Source organism: Hyperoodon ampullatus (genome assembly GCF_949752795.1).
Source record: "Hyperoodon ampullatus genome assembly, chromosome: X".
Lineage (NCBI taxonomy): Eukaryota > Metazoa > Chordata > Mammalia > Artiodactyla > Ziphiidae > Hyperoodon > Hyperoodon ampullatus.
This window is the reverse complement of record NC_136913.1, coordinates 18,144,645-18,164,958: the sequence shown is the minus strand read 5'-3', so window position 1 is coordinate 18,164,958 and position 20,314 is coordinate 18,144,645. Positions and strand designations below refer to the sequence as shown.

The 20,314-nt window shown below is 39.0% G+C and overlaps 1 protein-coding gene across 3 annotated transcripts in view; it reads left to right on the top strand.

Moving 5' to 3' along the window:
* Positions 1-15,937, top strand: part of RPS6KA3 (ribosomal protein S6 kinase A3) — a gene marked incomplete at both ends in the record, with an annotated part of 108,565 nt that extends 92,628 nt beyond the window's left edge. For 2 of the 3 annotated variants that reach the window (XM_079728255.1, XM_079728254.1), the window contains 6 exons: positions 1,187-1,345; positions 3,620-3,781; positions 7,584-7,660; positions 8,204-8,321; positions 11,140-11,280; positions 11,931-12,629. In XM_079728255.1, coding sequence (XP_079584381.1) covers positions 1,187-1,345; positions 3,620-3,781; positions 7,584-7,660; positions 8,204-8,321; positions 11,140-11,280; positions 11,931-12,053 — 780 coding nt within the window. Of the gene's footprint in view, positions 1-1,186; positions 1,346-3,619; positions 3,782-7,583; positions 7,661-8,203; positions 8,322-11,139; positions 11,281-11,930; positions 12,630-15,905 lie in introns of those variants that run through there. The other variant, XM_079728256.1, reaches the window with a different exon arrangement.
* Positions 15,938-20,314: the final 4,377 nt, after the last annotated feature.

Genomic DNA, 20,314 nt, shown 5'->3' with positions numbered 1-20,314 from the left:
GGTATTGTAGACCAGAAGTGTCATGTAGCCAGCTAAGCCAGAGGACTCCTAAGATACCTTTCACCTCTGAGGTTCTATGAATTCCAACGTTTATCCTCCCTTCTCCTTCCTAACCGAAACTCTAATTTCCTCAGAATAATTTATCACTGTTCATTGTTAGAGGAGAATGTTAACTTAGTCCCATTAAATGTTTCACTTAAGTGACTCTTTAATTAATATAACCTCCAAGAATCCAACCAAGTAAATTAAAAAGGAAATGTAGAAAACACTTTCTCTCAGCCTTGCGTGGGGAACTCCCTAAGCTGTTGCTATTTTTTACATCTTTGCTCCTTCCTTCATTTCAAATTCCAAAGTCTCTAAAATTATCCCCACTTTTGTTACAGCATCTCCAACATTTTTTTAAACTCTTATTTCTATGTTGTTTCTCCCTACTAGAATAAAAACTTTGAGGGCAGGTACCTTGTTTTCTCCATATTTGGGGCCCTAATACATGGTACCTGTTAGGGAGCTACGCAGAGGTGTGCAGTAACTCTATGAGAAGAGGGGAATAAAAGGGCCTGAAGTTTAAGGAGGGGGTTATTTCAGTTCGGGATTGCTTAGAGTACATATCCAAAATTACAGTGAGCTTTCTTTTTCTACATGAGGAGTAAATTGGTATGCTTCTGTGTGGTTGAATGGAATTTCTCTTTGCTACTTAATCTTCCTACTTAATTCTTGCCACAGCTTGTCTTTCAATTTAATCAAAACCAGAATAATTCTTTGTACTGTATGTATAAATACAGAAGTTCTGCAGTTGCAGAAGTGCCAGGAAAATCACAGCAGCATGTCTTTCTACCAGTCCCTCTCATCATTAGTAGGTAGAAAGATCAAGAGGAACACACCCTAAGAACAGAAGTTCAGTGCCCCTTTGGATACCATACCCATACTTATTTTGATTGCCATGAGTTAAGGTTCACGGAAGGAAATTAAAGGTTATTTTTCTGACATTCAGTCTCATCAGTTCCTATTTTAATATCTTTATGTGTATAAAATTGTTTGCAAATTTTATATCCTTCGTTGGTTGTGATAAGTAAAATTTTCCTTGTATATAAAGTGAGTTTTAATTTCTCTTTACTATGCCAAACTGTGTGCTGAGCACATGTAAAGCTTCACATAATTTTTTACATTTTGCTGTTAAATGTTACAGGTATATGATGATGGAAAATATGTGTATGTAGTGACAGAACTTATGAAAGGAGGTGAATTGCTGGATAAAATTCTTAGACAGAAATTTTTCTCTGAACGAGAGGCCAGTGCTGTCCTGTTTACTATAACCAAAACTGTTGAATATCTTCACGCACAAGGGGTAAGTCTTTTTAACGTTTTACATATACACACACACACACATATATATATAATATCTTATAAAATTTGGTATAAAATACCAAATACCCTTTTTCTTACCTTTTCTTTCTTAATGTTTGAGCTGAAATTACAAAGGTAGAAGTTAGTTTATGCCTGTAATGAAAAATATATTAGCTTAATTATCCTGTTCTTCCTCTATGTAGACTTCTCCCATTGAGCTTGAAATTCTTTTTTGTTTCTTTCTTTTTTTAATTTAATTTAATTTAATTTTTTAACTTTTATTTTATATTGGAGTATAGTTGATTAACAATGTTGTGAGAGTTTCAGGTGTACAGCAAAGTGATTCAGTTATACATATAAATGTATCTGTTCTTTTTCAAATTTTTTTCCCATTTAGGTTGTTACATAATATTGAGCAGAGTTCCCTGTGTTATATAGTAGGTCCTTGTTGGTTATCCATTTTAAATATAGCAGTGTGTACATGTTATGAGCTTGAAGTTCTACTTTGAAATTTTAGCTTGTTTATAAACATTAAATTTTTATGCTTCCCAAGAAGTGAGTGAGATTTTGTGACCTGGAAGACGTAGCACCGTTTTTTTTTTTTTTTTTTTTTTTGCGGTACGTGGGCCTCTCACTGTTGTGGCCTCTCCCGCTGCGGAGCACAGGCTCCGGACGCGCAGGCTCAGCTGCCATGGCTCACGGGCCCAGCCGCTCCGCGGCATGTGGGATCCTCCCGGTCCGGGGCACGAACCCGTGTCCCCTGCATCGGCAGGCGGACTCTCAACCACTGCGCCACCAGGGAAGCCCCGTAGCACCGTTTTTGCTAGGCCACTGTGTACTTTTGAGAACTGGGCCCATTTCAAGTTTAGAAGTGAACCAGAGAGTCATGGGTTGTATTCACTTATAAAAGGAAATCCTTCAAACAGATGAGGCCAAATAACCACCTGGTTTCTGGATGGTGGATGCTCTCATCCTTTTTCCTGCATATAGATTTTTAGTAAGTGGCAAAAAAAAATCATATTTTTAAAAGAAGAGAAGTCTGGGAGGGAAGGGGAAGAAAGGAGAGATGAGGGGAGGAAGGAAAGGAGAACAGCAGAGGAGTGAAGAGGAATGGGAAGCAAGAAAAGAATAAGAGATCTCTTCTTAAGGAGTTTATTTTCAATACGTTATTCTCGTTTTCTTTGCCCCTAGAAGCTAACAAATGAAATGTGTTAATTTAATTCTAGAGCTTCTTGACTTGTAGCTGCTCAAGATTTGCCTAGTACTGGGACTGGAAATTGGTAGAACTCAGTTTTCACTGAAGAATTTGTGAGTTTGCAGTCATCTAACTCTGTTATGTTCTTTTCTCAGTGCCTCAGCAGTAATTAGTTATTAAAATGGTCTGGAGAAGTAGTGTTCCGGATGTTAGGACCTAAAACTGAGGTTATTGATTAGAACATAGACTCAGAATTTGGTGATGGAGGAAACACATAAGTCTGATAAGGAGTGTCAGAGAGGCTTAGGATAAAAGAAGTATTCAAGTAGGTGATTAAAGGGGGAAAGTAATACAAACTTTAAAGGAATGGTATCTTTTTGTGTTTGTGACATTGTTACTTGGATAGCAAGTAGGCAGTACTTATGTAAATCTGGGAGTTTTTTTTCCTTTTTACTCCTAAAACCCATGCCTGTTCCATTGAGCCTGTCTGTACATGTTTGTTGTGTTCATCCATTGTACACGCCATTCCCTCTACTTAGAATGACTACCCCCACTCTTCTGGCTTGTTCATTCTGTTCTTCAGATGTTGGATCAGTTGTTACCTCCTCTAGAGACCCTTCCTGACCCGCCCGAGTTATGCCCCATCTCTCACCTATTTATTCTCTGCCTCCCTTACTACTAAGTTCCTAGCATATAAAGGCAAGGATCTTACAGGTCTTGTTCACCAAAGTATCTGCAGCTCCTTGTATAATACCCTGGTACATGATACACATTCCATAAATATTTGTTGAACGATGAATAACCTGGAGACAGATATTACTGCTATTTGCATTTTTCCTTAATCCGCTTACTTAATTGGACAAAGAGGGGGAAGGTAAGTACTGTTCTTTCTTCCTCCTCTCCTTGCCCCAGTTCTGTGTTGCAGTTATATTACACTGTCAGCATTTTATAATGTTGGGATAATGTAAAGGTTGGTACCCATCATCTTGTTAAGTGCATTGCTTGACAGTTTGTGCATAAATAATTTTCCATAATGGAAATGTATTGTTAATGCACCTCTTTAATTTGTATTTCAATTAGGTGGTTCACAGAGACTTGAAACCTAGCAACATTCTTTATGTGGATGAATCTGGCAATCCAGAATCTATTCGAATTTGTGATTTTGGCTTTGCCAAACAGCTAAGAGCAGAAAATGGTCTTCTCATGACTCCTTGTTATACTGCAAATTTTGTTGCACCAGAGGTAATTGCGAAAGGGTTTGCTTGCAATATTTCAGTATATTTAAAAACTCATTTACTGTGTTTAATATAGAATAGTTAATAGTTGTTTAATTGAAGAGTTACTGAGCAAATAATTAGAATAAAATATCAGCCCTTTTTCTTCTGTTGGTAGTTCATCCTGTCATCAATCCAGTACTACCTGTAACGCTTTTCCTGCTCTGACTTCTGTCTTTCTGCATAATCACACATCTGTAGCTAACTACTATCACTGACACTTTCGTGCTTGTCAGTGCATGGAGTTAAATGGAAACTAGCTTATTCTTCCCCTTTCCTAACACCCTTCAAACTTCCTGGTTTTGTCATCATTTTCCTTGTATTTCTAAGGCTAAAACATCATGGGCTCTTCTTGTCTTTAGCTGTATAACCAGTTACCATCTCTTTTATCCCCTGCAACCGGTTCAGGGCTCTTCTGTTCACAGAACTGCCATCCTAGCCCCTGCTTCCCTCACCACACCCCCAGATGACTGCCGCAGCCTAGGTGCGTGTTGCTTCCTTTTGTCATTCTGTGATCAGTCCACAAAGAAGCTACAAAGCTGCTGAAGTCTTCTTCAAGCACTGCTTTGATCAGGTTGCTTCTTTTCCTAAGAAATTGCAGTTCCCCACTGTAGCAACTCTAAAATCCACTGCTTTGCCCTCAAAATATCTTGCCTTTTGATTATCACTGTGTAAAAAATTGTAACTATAATAGTTAATCCTAATATAGGGCTTATGTGCCAGGCACATATATTAACGGATTTCATCCTCAGAGATATAATTTATATATAATAATTCATTCTCATTATAACTTAGGTGAGTACTTTTATTTGCATTTTATAGGAAACCAGGTGCGCAGTGAGGGGGTGATGTCATTTGCCTGCGGTCAGATCTAGATCTGAGCCCAAGCAACCTGGCTGCAAAGTCTATGCTTTTACCATGTGCTAGATATTTCACAAAAATTGTAATAGTTGATAATGTTAAGATAGTTGGATTCCCCCCTCTGTTTTCCAAACTTTTTGTAATTTTGTTACTTTTTAGGTAGAAAAATATTTTTTAAAGATTATTTGAGTCTGTTCTCCCAGAGATACTAGAACTGATGAGGGACAGATTTTTTCTTCTTTGTCCACATATCCACAGCCTCTGACACATTGGTGTCCAAGCATGGCCCCCTAATCCAGCCATCTAATTTTTTCTCATGATTGTTTCCTGCTTCATATAAGCAGTCTGCTTCTTGAAATCACCATGTAGTTTTTATGCCTTGGCACACTGGAATGTTTTTTTTTTTTGGAATGTTTTTTGCTTTAGACCCTGCCTCTAAATTCTCCTTCAGGAAATCTTCAGTGATCAAACTGTCCTTAGACTGACCTCAACTCTTTGTCTCCTCTTTACTGTTTAGTCATCTGGGTTAAAACTTTAAAGTCCTCCTGAAATCTTCCTTCTCTGTTATTTCTCCACATTTAGTCTCTTGCCAAATCCTTTCCGTTCTGATTCCTAAATATTGTAGACCCCTTTTCCCTTACCCCATACATCCAATCTTTTTTTTAAAATTTTATTTTGCCATATAACATACACTAATATATATTTTTTAATGCTTTTCTTTTTTAAAAAATTTATTTTATTTACTTATTTTTGGCTGCATTGGGCCTTTGTTGCTGTGCGCGGGCTTTCTCTAGTTGCGGAGAGTGGGGGCTACTCTTCATTGCGGTGCTCGAGCTTCTCATTGCAGTGGCTCCTCTTGTTGCGGAGCATGGGCTCTAGAGTGCAGGCTTAGTAGTTGTGGCACGTGGGCTCAGTAGTTGTGGCTCATGGGCTCTAGAACACAGGCTCGGTAGTTGTGGCACATGGGCTTAGTTGCTCCGTGGCATGTGGGATCTTCCTGGACCAGGGCTCGAACCCGTGTCCCCTGCATTGGCAGGCGGATTCTTAACCACTGCGCCACCAGGGAAGCCCTATACATCCAATCTTTACTAAGTCCTTCCCATTTTATCTTTATGTCTTTTCCCCTTCATGTCCTGCCTTACAAATTGCCTCCTATGAGGTGGCCTGTCTCCATTCTCTCTTCTTGCCAGCATTTCTGCTATGCCTTGAGTTATCTTTCTGGTATACACATCCACTTATTTTATTTTCCTCTTTAATGCTTCAATAACATCTGATTGCCTGCAGGGAAAAAAATCTAGATTACTTAACAAGTTTTTTATAAAAAGCTCTTCAGTGAACTCCCTAGCGGTCCAGTGGTTAGGACTCAGCACTTTCACTACTGGGGCCCAGGTTTGATCCCTATTCGAGGAACTAAGATCCCGCAAGCTGTGTGGCATGGCCAAATAAATAAATAATTTTAAAAGCCTTTTTAAAAGCCCTTCAGTCTCTCTAGTATCTCCTGTCTGGAAATCTGGCCACACTGAACTTGCCTGGCACTAAGCAGGCTCTGCTCTCTTGCCTCTGCCCTTTGAGTGTCCTCTGCCCTCCTCCACCTCTTCACTTTGCCTCCTGAATTCTTACTTATAGGCCCAATACAAGTAGGCTGCTCCTAGCTTTCCCTCTCTCCCCATATCAAGAATGAATTGCTTCCTCATCTTTGTACTCATATCCTTTAGACATATAGTTTTGTTAGAATACTTATCATGTTGAATTGTTAACTATGTATATGTTTATTTCCTTTGCCAGATTCTGATTTTCTTAAGGAAAACAGTTGTTTTGTATTTGTCACAGTTTTTTTTTTCCTTATTGGAGTATAATTGCTTTACCATGGTATGTTAGTTTCTGCTTTATAACAAAGTGAATCAGCTATACGTGTACATATATCCCCATATCTCCTCCCTCTTGCGTCTCCCTCTCACCCTCCCTGTCCCCCCCTCTAGGTGGTCACAATGTATTTGTCACAGTTTATGCCTGATAATAGTTGGTGATTATTAAATGCTTGAGTAAGTCAAATTATATATATATAAAAGAACAGTTTTGCCCTATACCATTTATACTTAGTTATATGTTTTCTTATATGTTAATCGTTTCTGCAGCCCCATACAAAATATAAATACATTTAAATAAGAAATTTACCTTCAGTTTATTTTTATAGTCCACTGTGTCCCACAGCAGCATTCAGTAAATTAATTTGAATATCAAAATTTAAATTTATACAATTCTCACCTATGAACGTGTCTGACATAGGTCCATGGCCAGAGTACCAAGCAGTTGTTAGTTCACCAAGAAAGAAATAAAGTTATAAGCTTTAAAATGCTGGGGGCTTCCCTGGTGGTACAGTGGTTAGGAATTCGCCTGCCAATGCAGGGGACACGGGTTCAAGCCCTGGTCCGGGAAGATCCCACATGCCGTGGAGCAACTAAGCTTGTGCGCCACAACTACTGAGCCTGCACTCTAGAGCCTGTGTGCCACAACTACTGAAGCCCGTGTGCCTAGAGCCTGTGCTCCCAACAAGAGAAACCACCACAATGAGAAGCCTGCACACCACAACAAAGAGTAGCCCCCACTCGCCGCAACCAGAGAAAAGCCCGCTTGCAGCAACGAAGACCCAATGCAGCCAAAAATAAAATAAATAAAATAAAATAAAATAAATATTATAAAAAGATTTAAAATGCCAAAAAAATTTTAAATTTATGTATATATGAATTATTAGTAGTAGAAGGTTCTAGAATAGGATTACTATATTGCCTTGTTAATCATGTTATGTTTTTCTTGTATGCATTGATTTAGGAGATATAATTCAGTTCACAGCCTATCCAAATCTATATAATAAACAGCAGTGTGTTAATACTAATTTTTACTTTTTCTAGGTTTTAAAACGACAAGGCTATGATGCGGCTTGTGATATATGGAGTCTTGGTGTCCTCCTCTATACAATGCTCACTGGGTGAGTATGTACCATATGTTGTAAGCATTTATTTATCAATAATTTGTTTAAATTATCTAGGTTTATTTTTTTAATCTCTATGTTGTAATATCTTTCCTTCCATATTTTCTCATCTTGTTTAATAATACAATCCTCTCTCTCTCTCTGTCTCTCTGTCTCTCTCTCACATTTATAGCTGTATCATTACTGTTTTCTATGGTGTACTGTTATTAATGTCTTGAGGTCATAAGTTGATTTTTTTCCATATCTTTTTTGTAGTCTAGTTATGCCATAACATATACTGTTTTAAATATTTTATTCTATAATGTGTCATATCTTATTTATATTATTGTATATTAAATTTAAATTAATATTTCATAACTTATATCTTGACCTGGTACTTTATGAAGCTTCATGTTGTTATTTTTTTACTTTAGTAGGTTTTAATAAAGTATTACATTAAATGAACTACTTGGAGTACTTTTGGATACTGCAAATAAATATAAAATTACCAACTAAAAAAGAAGTTTTATTCATTAGCATTTTAATTCTATTATAAATTAGTTACACTCCATTTGCAAATGGCCCTGATGATACACCGGAGGAAATACTGGCACGGATAGGAAGTGGAAAATTCTCACTCAGTGGTGGCTACTGGAATTCTGTTTCAGACACAGCAAAGGTAAGTATGGCTTCCTATTAAAAGCTTTTGAGAAAATAATTTTTCATAATCCCTAGTGAGAAAAAATAATATCAGTTAGAAACTTGTTTATAAAGTTGTATTGAAATGATGTTACCAAATAACTCGAACTCAAAAATTGACCACTAATTTTGTTTCTTTCCCAGAATATATTGGTTTGGCTCTATTATCTATATATCTCAAGCTACTTCTTACTGATGAACATGATGAATAATAATGGTGGTGGTCTTCATGATTTGTGTGTCTCCTCTGTGCCTCACACTGCACTTTACATAAATTATCCCATTTAATCCTCTTAACAACCCTGTAAAATAGGTGGTAGTATCACCATTTCACAGTAGGAAACCAAGGCCCAGAATTTTAGTGTGAACTTATCCTCAGTTATACACCAGGCACATGTGGATGCTCCAAAATAAATAGCTGATTCCAAAGCCCTTGTTCCCTAGAATAACTACACCATTTTCTATTTTTGGTCCATATTATGAAGAAAGGGGTCAATCTTTTTCACAGTAGACAGTAATTTAGTTTTATATGTCTGCTTGAAATCTATTTGGAAAGCCTTTCTCGCTGGAAGACCTGCCATCCCCTGAATAATGCTGATTTGCTTTCTAACCCTGCTCTAGTTTCACTTTTTTTTTTTAGTTTCACTTTATTTAGAGAAAATTCTTTTTTAAAAAGAAGAGCAAAGTTTTTCATTTCAAAATAAGGAAAACATAGAGGAGATGAGGAAGATACATATTGGTAAAAAGTGCTTATTTTTCTTAGAGGTGGATGCTTGAGTTGATGTGATTGCATTAGTAAATAAGGTATGTCAGAAATTTTTATAGATACTTTTGGCATAGAGATGAAGCCTCAGTTGACCAGCTTAATGTCTGTGTAGATAATATTTAGTTTTGTAACTATATTTAAAATGATATGTTAGCCTTTCCCCTTGTTTAACAGTAAAATTTTTTTTTTTTTTTTTGCGGTACGCGGGCCTCTCACTGTTGTGGCCTCTCCCCTTGCGGAGCACAGGCTCCGGACGCGCAGGCTCAGCGGCCATGGCTCACGGGCCCAGCTGCTCCGCGGCATGTGGGATCCTCCCAGACCGGGGCACGAACCTGTGTCCCCTTCATCTGCAGGTGGACTCTCAACCACTGCACCACCAGGGAAGCCCAACAGTAAAATTTTTTAAACCAGATAATTCATTTTTCTGGGTACTTGTTTACTACTTTTTTTTTTTTTTTTTTTTTTGCGGTACGCGGGCCTCTCACTGTTGTGGCCTCTCCCGTTGCGGAGCACAGGCTCTGGACGCGCAGGCTCAGCGGCCATGGCTCACGAGCCCAGCTGCTCCGCAGCATGTGGGATCTTCCCGGACTGGGGCACGAACCCGTGTCCCCTGCATCGGCAGGTGGACTCTTAACCACTGCGCCACCAGGGAAGCCCCTTGTTTACTTTTTAATTCATGTATTGAGCACCTACAATGTGCTTAATAAGTGAAGGCTCCAGGGATAAAAGATGTGACTCAGATGGAATTCCTGATCTCAGAGAGCTCACAGTCTAGTTGGGAGATAGCCAAAAATATACAGTACAGTGTCACATGTCCTGTTACAATGCTGTGTTTTGTATGCTAAAGAAGTTCACAGATGATGCTTGATCAGGAAGATTTCAGGGAAAGCTTTCCAGAAGCAATGAAGGGATTCGCCAGGCAGCTTTGGGAAGCAGAAGGATGTAGTCCATCCCAGGCTGAGGGATCAGCCCATGCGTGGTCCTGATGGAATGGGAATGGCAGAATGCCTCCAGGGCAGTGCAAGGAGTTTGGTATGACTAGTACCAGGTACACGTGAGAGGGTAGCTGATGAACCCCAATTATGGAAGACTTTGTCGATCATGCTCAAGATTTGGGGTTTACTCTAAGTATTGGGGAACTGTTGAAAAATACTAAGCATTGTCGTGATCAGATTTTCCTTTTTCAAGGTCACTCTGTGAAGTAGTAGTTCTTATCCATTGGAGTCCACCACAAACTTTGTCACGATCGGTTGTTAAGCATATCAAGTAATGTTACCGTAGAAAGTATCAGAGTTTACATACTGCCTGCTTTTTTTAATAAGTTAAAGCAAGTCAAGGTTATCTCTATAATTTTTGTGATTTGGTTCTCATTCACTTGCATTTTATTATGCTTTTTTGAGTGCAAGGCAGGTGAGGATGAGATACAAATAGAGCACAAAAAATTGCATCCAACTCATAGTCTATCTTATGAATGCCATGTGATTACTAATAACTTTTGCTAATTTGTCCAGTTAAGACCTGTGATTACAAGTATAATGTAATACGGTGAATACCCACAAAATTGGGAAGTAGAAAAAAAATTAAAATAACTCTGTAATCTTTGAGGGGAGCATTTAGAGCCCTCCAGTTAATTCCTGTTATTGGACAGTTATGTACTGCTTTTCAGCATTACCAATAGCACAAAAAAGTCTTAAGTAGCTGAAAATTACTTAGAAATAAACCCACAAAAATGTAGAAAACTCAGAATATCTGAGGGAAGAAAGAGCCAAAGTCCTTAAAGATACATAAAATGTGGTAAATTTACCCTTTGTAATACACCAAAATTACTGTTACTCAGGGAGGAGAAAACAAAGATCTAAGTTTTAGCTTTTTTTTAAACAAATTGTCATATTGACCAAATTGCTTTGCACCCAAAGGTCTGCTAGTGGGAAAAAATAGTGTCATAGAAGCCAAGGAAGAATACTCAACAGTATCAGGCGCTAGAGAAAAACAAAGGTTTAAGTTTATTTTATTATTCTTTTTCCCATTATAGGACCTGGTGTCAAAGATGCTTCATGTGGACCCTCATCAGAGACTGACTGCTGCCCTTGTGCTCAGACATCCTTGGATCGTCCACTGGGACCAACTGCCGCAATACCAACTAAACAGACAGGACGCACCGCATCTAGTCAAGGTGAGCGGCCCATTTGGGCACTGCATGCCACGTGTCCTCCAGGAGAGACTATGAGACGCCCTCTCCGTACCACAGCACCTTGCCCTTTCACTTTGTCTCTCAACCTGCATCCAGTTCTTGCGTGGGATTCTCTTACAGTGGGTGATTTAGAAAAGAAAAAGTCAAGGCATGCCAAAATAGCATAATAAAACCAGTTTAGGAATGATTTCTGAATTTATCAATCAGATAAACTTTATGGATTTCCTAACTTTTCTTTGTACTTGTCTTTCTTACGCACAACCCAAAGCAGACTCTTGGGGGTTGTCAGCAGTGGCAAAATACAAATTCTAAAACAGCATGCCTTGCTGACTCTCATGGTAAAGGGTTGCAAAGGAAAAACAAATTTAATAGTCCTGAGAAAAGTAAGGACTGCTTGTTATGAGCCCACCCCTGTCCTCTCTCATCGATAATTTCAACCTCCCACATTGGCCTCTTCAGTTTTAGTTAAATCAGAGGATTTGACCTGTGTGGTTATTTTCATTATGAGCCTAATAAAATCTATATAAATTTGCATATGAAGAAAATATCTGGGAAAAAATCATTTCATATTCTGTGTACAGGTGACTGACTACCCATTGTCATTATTTGTGACCTTTCTTTCCTGTTTTCAGGGTGCCATGGCAGCTACATACTCTGCTTTAAACCGTAATCAGTCACCAGTTTTGGAACCAGTAGGCCGCTCTACTCTTGCTCAGCGGAGAGGTATTAAAAAAATCACCTCTACAGCCCTGTGAAGTGACCTCAGTGAGATATTTGGTACCATGGTGTAAGCTGATAGCACAAGTTCTGGCGACAGGTAGCACATATCTGAGAGACACCTGCAGGCACACACTGTCCCAGCTGGTACCCATAATGCTGCTGCTCCTGCTGCTCTCCCGCTTTCGTCTCTTCTTGCTTTAAATGATTGTTAGCAGGTTAGATTTTCCTGGAGCTTCGGATGAATTGAAAATGGAAACATGATGAAGATATATTCACTGAATCAACAAGAATAATAATGAACATATGAATACCACCTAAAAATACACTGAATAAAGTACTCTACACCACATAGCATTATTTTTATAGGAGATATTTCATGTCCCTTAAATATTCTTTGTTAGTTATAGGGATGGACAGTTTATGTTAAGCACTTAGCTTAAACAATCCGTTTATATTAGCACTGTATCCCTTGTGCCATCCAACATTTTGTATGTTTTTGTAAACAGTTCATATACAGTACATTTCTGTACTGCTTTCTTTAATGTATACATGCCTTGTTTAACTTGGAATCTATTATTAATCAATTGACTATTAAATCTGGTTAAATAGTTCACCTGGATTAATGGTATTGTTGGACAGCCCTAAAAATGGCCAGATTGTAGAACAGCTGTTGAATGTAATACTTCCAAAATGTACATATCTTTCCCCATGTCTGTTTCACTGGTTCGTTCATTTGTTTCTTAAAGTCAGGTGCTCTGTCAGGCTAACCTAGAGAGCTGTTATGGTAAAGAAAGTTATCATATGTGTGTGGTATGACATCAAGAGTACACCTGTGAAGTTAGTCCATATACTTTGCAACTCCTTAGGGTCTTTTTTCCTTAATTAAGGAAGTAGTCCTTGCACTTTTAATCTTAAATAGTATCCATTCTTAGTAGTTGACATAAATTTGGGATTTTTCCCAATATACATCAAAGGCCTTTAAGAGGCATGGTGAAGAGACTGGCGAAGGAAAATTTAGCAACAGGTCATTGAAGTCCCATTGAATATTTCATGTATAAATAGATCAAATTGCAGAATTTAGCATATGAATAACAGGATACCTGTTCTTGTATACCTGCAGGAAAAGTATGCTTTTTTGGGGAAAAAAGGTAAATCATAATGAATTCTGTCCCATTAAGATGCTCTATATTAAACACTAATTTGAATGTAATAAAGGCCACAGGCCTCTCTATGAAATTGGACTTAAACTTTCTTATTCTAGGGAATAAAACATTCTTGATCAAACAATCATAGCCGAGGTAGGCTAAGTGAATGTTCAGCATTGAGTGTTTTCTGAATTCCTCCTGATGATTTATAGCCATATAATGCTTTCTTTTCTTTTTTAAAAAAATTTTTATTGGAGTATAGTTGATTTGCAGTGTTGTGTTAGTTTCATATAATGCTTTCTTTAACTTCAGAAATGATCAGTTTTCATAATGGTCACTGGATCTGCTTAGATTAGAGTATTCATTATCTACATCTAATTTGTTAGTTTCCACAATATCATTAAAGAAACTTCTGCATCCATTATTACCTGTATCTTTGCCAAGCTACCTAGCATACATCAATATGTAATATGAAAAACATATGAGCAAGGAAAAGGTGATTTAACTTATCTCATCAAGAATGTGCCTGAACATATATTTCCTAGTCATGTACTAAGCCATTTACATCAGAAATCTTTTTTCCTGCCAGAACTTTAAATCTTCCCCTGAGAGTACAAAGCCAGGAAAGCATGATTTATCTAAATATCTTGGAAGCCACTTGTTATTCCTTAATTTCTCCTCTGTGCAATTAAAGGGAAAGAGAAAATCTATCATGCCTTTTGCCCAAGTGACACAAAATGATTATTGCATAGAAAGCAAATATAAGTTTATCTTCTAAATAAAAAATGTATAGGAGGAGGGATTTCAGAAGATCTAGATGGAGAAAGTTTTTAAATATTCTTGAGTATATGGATGCTAACTATTAACAGCTGCTTTCCAATGGCTGGAAAGAAAGCTTTGTTTTTCTTTCTCCTCTATTAAGTGTTCCCAACCATGGTCATCCCAAATTCTTGTCACTTTTTAAATGTTAATGTAACTCTAGGCAGAAAAAAGATAACATTTTCAGATTTTTGACACTAACACTATTCCATAAGTGCTTAGGTGTATTGCCCATCATCGTCTTTTAGAACCAGAAGTAAATGTGTAAATGCTTTTAAATTATCTAGTCCAACTTTCTCATATTGCAGGTAAAGAACCTGAGACCCAAAGCAAAGACTAGAATCCTTAACTTCCCTTTCAGTTTTTTTCCCTCATGACACCGTGCTGCCTTCCCCTCATATTATCACTCGACCACAAACTGAGCTGTTCAAAAACTATATATTTCTTGGGGCAGTCCTCTACTGGTATATGAATGCCTTCTTTGCCTAGTACAGCTGCCAGTTTTATTGGAGAAAAGCAAGTTATATGTTCACAAAACTGAAGGCTTTCTGCCTAAAAAGCAGTTCATGAGTATAATTTATTTCATCTGTGATTCTGGTGTTCCTATTGCCTTTGACAGAGCAGACAAACTTGGCCAACAATGTGCTCTAAATGTAATGCTTGTGCTGGGATAACCTTTCCATTAATTTCTCCAAGTCCAGTTCCTCCTGGCCCCTATAGTTGTGGTAGTGAGGCCCTTTCCCAGTTAGTGCCACTGGTTACCTGGGCTTCTCCCAAGAGGTTTCATTTCAATCTGAAAGATATTTCAATATGAAAGAAGGAACTAAACTATCAGGCCACTTTTACAAACCTCCTGTTAGCTTATAATCCAAAATAATATCCAGAATGGTAGACTTAACATTACCAAGCACATACTGGAAAATATGGATTACACTACCATGTGTTTTGTATCTTCCCTTTCAAGTGATGATGCTAAATTAAGGTAAGTTTTTTGTCCTTTTAACCTGTCGTATAAGTAAGTCATTTCAGCTCCTAATTTATAGATATGTCTTCTTTCTAAGTACAATAGACCCTTCACTTTAACAGATTTGATATGGATTCATTTATTCATAAGCAACCCCAAAAGTCCAAAAATATAATAATTTTGACAGGGCACAGAATCAAGATGCTGTGAGGCTGGAGACTGACATGTGGGAAAAGTCACTTAGTGAGTATCTGGAGAGGGTGTGGTGTGTATGCAGTAGAGATTCTACATTTCACACACAGTGGGCTGCAAAGAGCAGGTTTGGGCCAACCATTTCCCATCTATTTTTAAGAAGTGGTTGCTGTTGGGACCAGGGGACATCATGGGAGGTGGGGCTAGCCTGTTAGCTGTGCCCTGTACCCTCAGCCCAGGAAAGGTTTCATGAATGGGCAGCATGGGTTCGGTAAGAAAGAGGCTGGGTTACGTCCAGCCTCAGGTGAGAGCAGAAAAGTGTTCAAGATTTGGGGGCTTGGTATAGATGTGCATCACCATGAAAGTCAGCAATACACATTTCAACATGGCTTTGATTTTCTCTACTTCCTGACCTTTATAAATGAGCTAAAAATTTTCAGACTTCTTTACTATTGAGAATTCTCTCTTATGGTGGTATCCAGCATTTGAGATTTATGAAGGCATTAGGACAGATATCTCAGGAATGTAAATGGTCAGAAAAGGCCTGCTTTCCGTGACTAACAAATATGATGGGTTCCATAGCTGACCTTGGTGCTTAAACCAGGAGGTTTCACTCTAGTCCTAGAGTTCTGTCCCTCCGAAAGGTCCAACTCCATGTGACTAACAAACTGGATGTATACTTTGAGCCTTATTTAATTCACAGATAAGTTGACTTAACTCAGCATTTTTATTTCAATTAATGAAAATAGTCCTCTTTTCACCTCCAGATTGCTTACATTTTGCTGGTCTCCCCAAGTGACCATTGGTGGAGACCAGTTAATGAAGGAATGAAACTCGCTTTCTTGGGAGTGTGGCATTCTGCAGAGCCACGCTTAACCACTTTTTCTAGTGAAGAATCTACAGAATGATAATAACTAAATATGGATGGCCAAGAAGAATTTGTATCTACAGTGCGCTTTATGTATTTTTGACACTGCTGTATTCTGTGTGATCGAGTGACTTGTAACTGGTTCCAATGTGACTGAATGTTTTCAAAGAATTCTAGTAACTAAGTCGACTTAATTTTCTTAAGCCTTGTATTACTATCAGTCTCACATTTACCACTTTGATTCCAGTCTTTTAACTGTTCATACCAGGGCATACCAAGGGTTGGGATGAGAGCCTACTTCCTACCTCTTAAGGCACTTTCCTCATTATTTTGCCATATAACCTTGAAGTGCATGATAAGCTGTTTAAATGTCCATGACTTCTCCCAGAGCAACTAGCAAAGTATATGACATTGAATAGAGATTAGTGGAAAGGAAAATTTAGAGACTAAGTTCAGAGGTGCAAACCTCAAGAAAACCTCTTTAGAGCACATACCATTTGAGTACAATGTATGTAAACGTATGTGAGAAGAGAGTTGCTATAATAGTCCTCTCTAAGTAGATTAGTTCAATATCTAATGGAAGTGAAAATCTTTACTCCTATTATCACTATAGTACTGAGTGAACTGTATACTGAGTTTTTCAAACAAGTACTTAAAATAGAACTTAAATACAAAGCAAGGGCTTAAGGATAAAGGTTTTGGTTTGCGTTTCTCTAAGTGTAGTTTACCATCTAAGGCTTTGTTTTTTAATTTTTAAAAAAAGCTTCAAGGTATTGCCATTCCTTAGCATCCTTAATGATTATGGGTGATGAGTTTTTAACTCTTAAAATTATATACCTGTATTATGTTTATCTTAACTCTTACCCTAAGCAAAAGGGAAGGTATACACCTAAGGGATGTAATTATTTTGCATTTTTGGCCATGGGTGGGAAAGGGATGGGTATCTACTTAAACAGTTTTTAAAAAAGAAAAAAATCACAAATATTTTTCTACTATTATATATGATTTTACTTTATACTAGTTTCTCTAGTAAGGCATGCCAGAAGCCCAAGGCACCATATCATGAGTTCATATGTATTGTACCTTTTATTGGTGGTTAAATCGCATCAGATGCTTGGCCCTGCTGCCATAATTATGAAATGCTTGTAAAGGATTAAATATCACTGAATACTTTAAATTGTTTTACTTAAGAGTCTAATCTGGGAAGTTTTCAAATCATACTATTAATGTGTAATCAAAGCTCTTTCAGATGTATCCATGAATAATCCTGGAACAATACTACTTGTATTCCTGTCACAGAACAGGTTTTGTAATCTTTAAAAGAAATGAAAATTTATATAATAAAGTTTCAAATAAATTCATGTATGTCCCTTTATGAGATTATTTCAATTATGACTGTTAATCCTTCATATTATCAAATTATTCTATCTAAAGTATACATTTATCAAATTGGATTGATAGAACTTAAAACAGGAATGTTTCTGAGTTAATAAGAAGTGCAAAATAATTTTTCTATGCAAAGTCTTGGTTAACCCAAAGAGTTTGTCAAATCAGACTCATATCAGTCATAGATCTTAGCCAATACCAAATTTGATTAATGATTTAAAGGATACAGGGCGATCACTAGGCACAGGTGAAACAGTCTTTTCTTGGAGAAGTCCAACATTACCAGGCTTAGCTCCACAATGCCCTTTTTCTCCCTCATTACGGTGCATTTTGAATTCAAAATTAAAGGACAGTTTCCTTCTGGGCAGTGTTTTCAGAGACATTGTATAAACAAAGGGAGTCATTTGGTTTTGCAACATCCTCTTTTTATACCTCATTAATTACACAATTTAAATGATGAGCCCCATTCTCCAGCCAACCATGCCTCATAAATTCATAAATTCCAGGTTTTACAATAAGCCATCTCTATAGACCAAGTGCGTCTTGCTACAAGCTTTTGAGAGAGAAGAATTTTTCGTTTTCTTTCCGCTAGTAAATATTATTAGCACTTTTAAAATGGAAATTTGGGGAATTCCCTGGAGGTCCAGTGGTTAGGACTCCAAGCTTCCACTGCAGGGGACCCGTTTTTGATCCCTGGTCAGGGAACTAAGATCCCTGTAAGCTGCGTGGCACAGCCAAAATAAATAAAATGAAAATTTGATTGAAGTCTTGATTCCTGAAAAAAACTGAGCATTATAAATAGGTAAAGAGTAACTTGTCCAGGGCTTCCCTGGTGGCACAGTGGCTAGGAGTCCGCCTGCTGATGCAGGGGACGTGGGTTCGTGCCCCGGTCCGGGAAGATCGCCTGTGCCGCGGAGCGGCTGGGCCCGTGAGCCATGGCCGCTGAGCCTGCGCGTCCGGAGCCTGTGCTCCGCAACGGGAGAGGCCACAACAGTGAGAGGCCCGCGTACCGCAAAAAAAAAAAAAAAAAGAGTAACTTGTCCAAGATCATACAGTAATAAGTTGCTGCAGAGCTGAATTTGAACCGGGTCTCTCTAACTCCAAAGCCCAAGTTCACAATTATTTGGCCTGGAAGTAAAATTTAAATAAATTTTATAGATATCCTTTCATCCTCAATCGTGTAAACTGCAAAATACTGCAAATGAAAAGAGAAACCCGGATCTTTCCATTTCCTCTAAGAAGTGCATCTGTCATGGGTCTGTCATCCTCAACTCTTAATAATGTTTTGGGCTGTATAATGCTTTGTTTAGGGGTGACGGGCCTGTACTGTGCACTGTAGGATGTTTAGCAGCACCCCTGGCCTCTGCCCACGAGATGCCAGCAACACGGCCTTCCTTCCCCAGATGTGACAACCAGAAGTGTCTCCAGACACTGTCAAATGTCCGTGGTAGAGAACCACTTTGTTTGACAATTGTACTTTATTTCTCTGTCACTTAGGTATGTCCACCTCCTTAGAGAGAAAATGTTGAAATGCTAATGTTTTCAGAAAGGTGATTTATTTAAAATAAGCTTACTTAAAGATAAAAATAAGCTTACTTAAAAATAAAGCTATCAGGCTTCCCTGGTGGCGCAGTGGTTGAGAGTCCGCCTGCCGATGCAGGGGACATGGGTTCGTGCCCCGGTCCAGGAAGATCCCACATGCCGCAGAGCAGCTGGGCCCGTGAGTCATGGCCGCTGAGCCTGTGCGTCCGGAGCCTGTGCTCCGCAACGGGAGAGGCCACAGCAGTGAGAGGCCCACGTACCGCAAAATAAATAAATAAATAAATAAAAATAAAGCTATTCATCCTGCATAGTCAGCTGTATTAGTTTGCTGAAGTTACCATAAACAAAGTACCACAGTCTGGGTGGCTTAAACAACAAAAATTTATTTTCTCACAGTTCTGAAGGCTACCAGTCTGAGATCAAGGTGTCCGCAGTGTTAGTCTCTTTTGAGGTCTCTCTCCTGGGCTTCTAGGATGGCCGCCTTCTTACTCATGCGATGCTCCCCTCTGTGCTGTGTGCTAATCTCTGCTTACTTATAAAGACACCAGTTATATTGGATCAGGGCCCACCTTAATGATCTCATTTCAATTTAATTACCTCTTTAAAGATCCTATCTCCAAAGTCACATCCTGAGGTATTGGGGGTTATGAATTCAACATACGAATTTTGGGAGGATACAATGCAGCCCTTAGTTTGTCTTCTCCCCTCCCTTCCCGTGTGTTGAGCACTTACTATGTGCCAGACATTCTGCTAAATGCTGGTAATAGTAAGCAAGAGGTGTGATCTCTGCCAAATAAGGTTTACAGTGAGGTAGGAAACACAGATATTTATAAAGTAATAACAGGTGTCATGCAAATATTACGCTTTGGGCCAAGTTAAGACTGAGCTATTGAGATTAGAGTTAATGAGCCCGCAGCTCAAACCTTGAGACGCCAGTCTGCCACAAAGCAGCCAGCAGCGGGCGCTACCAGAACCTGCCTTTATTGTGGTGCCTGGGCCCCGCCCACTCCCTCCGGGATTCCGCCTTCTCCCTGCTCACCGCCCAGTCCCCCAAGGGGTTTGGCACTGCGGTAACGCTCCGGAACCGCGTCTCCCTCCGCTCTAACAATAGGCGTCAGTCGGCCACGCCTGCGCCGTAGGGCCGGGAGGGGGGGCGGGCCCTGCCGGCGTTGGGAGGCGGGGAAAAGTGACGTAACAATTGCGACGCCATTTGTCGCGGCTCTGCGTGGGCGCAGGCGAATCTCGGAAAAGCTCGGTCGTTAGACTCTCTCGCGCACGCGCGGGAAAGCTCGGCCGTTAGACTCTGTCGCGCCCGTGACCCGCTCTCCCTCGCCTGCTTCGTGTCACGCTGTCCCACTCGTCGCCCCTCGGAGGAGTCGC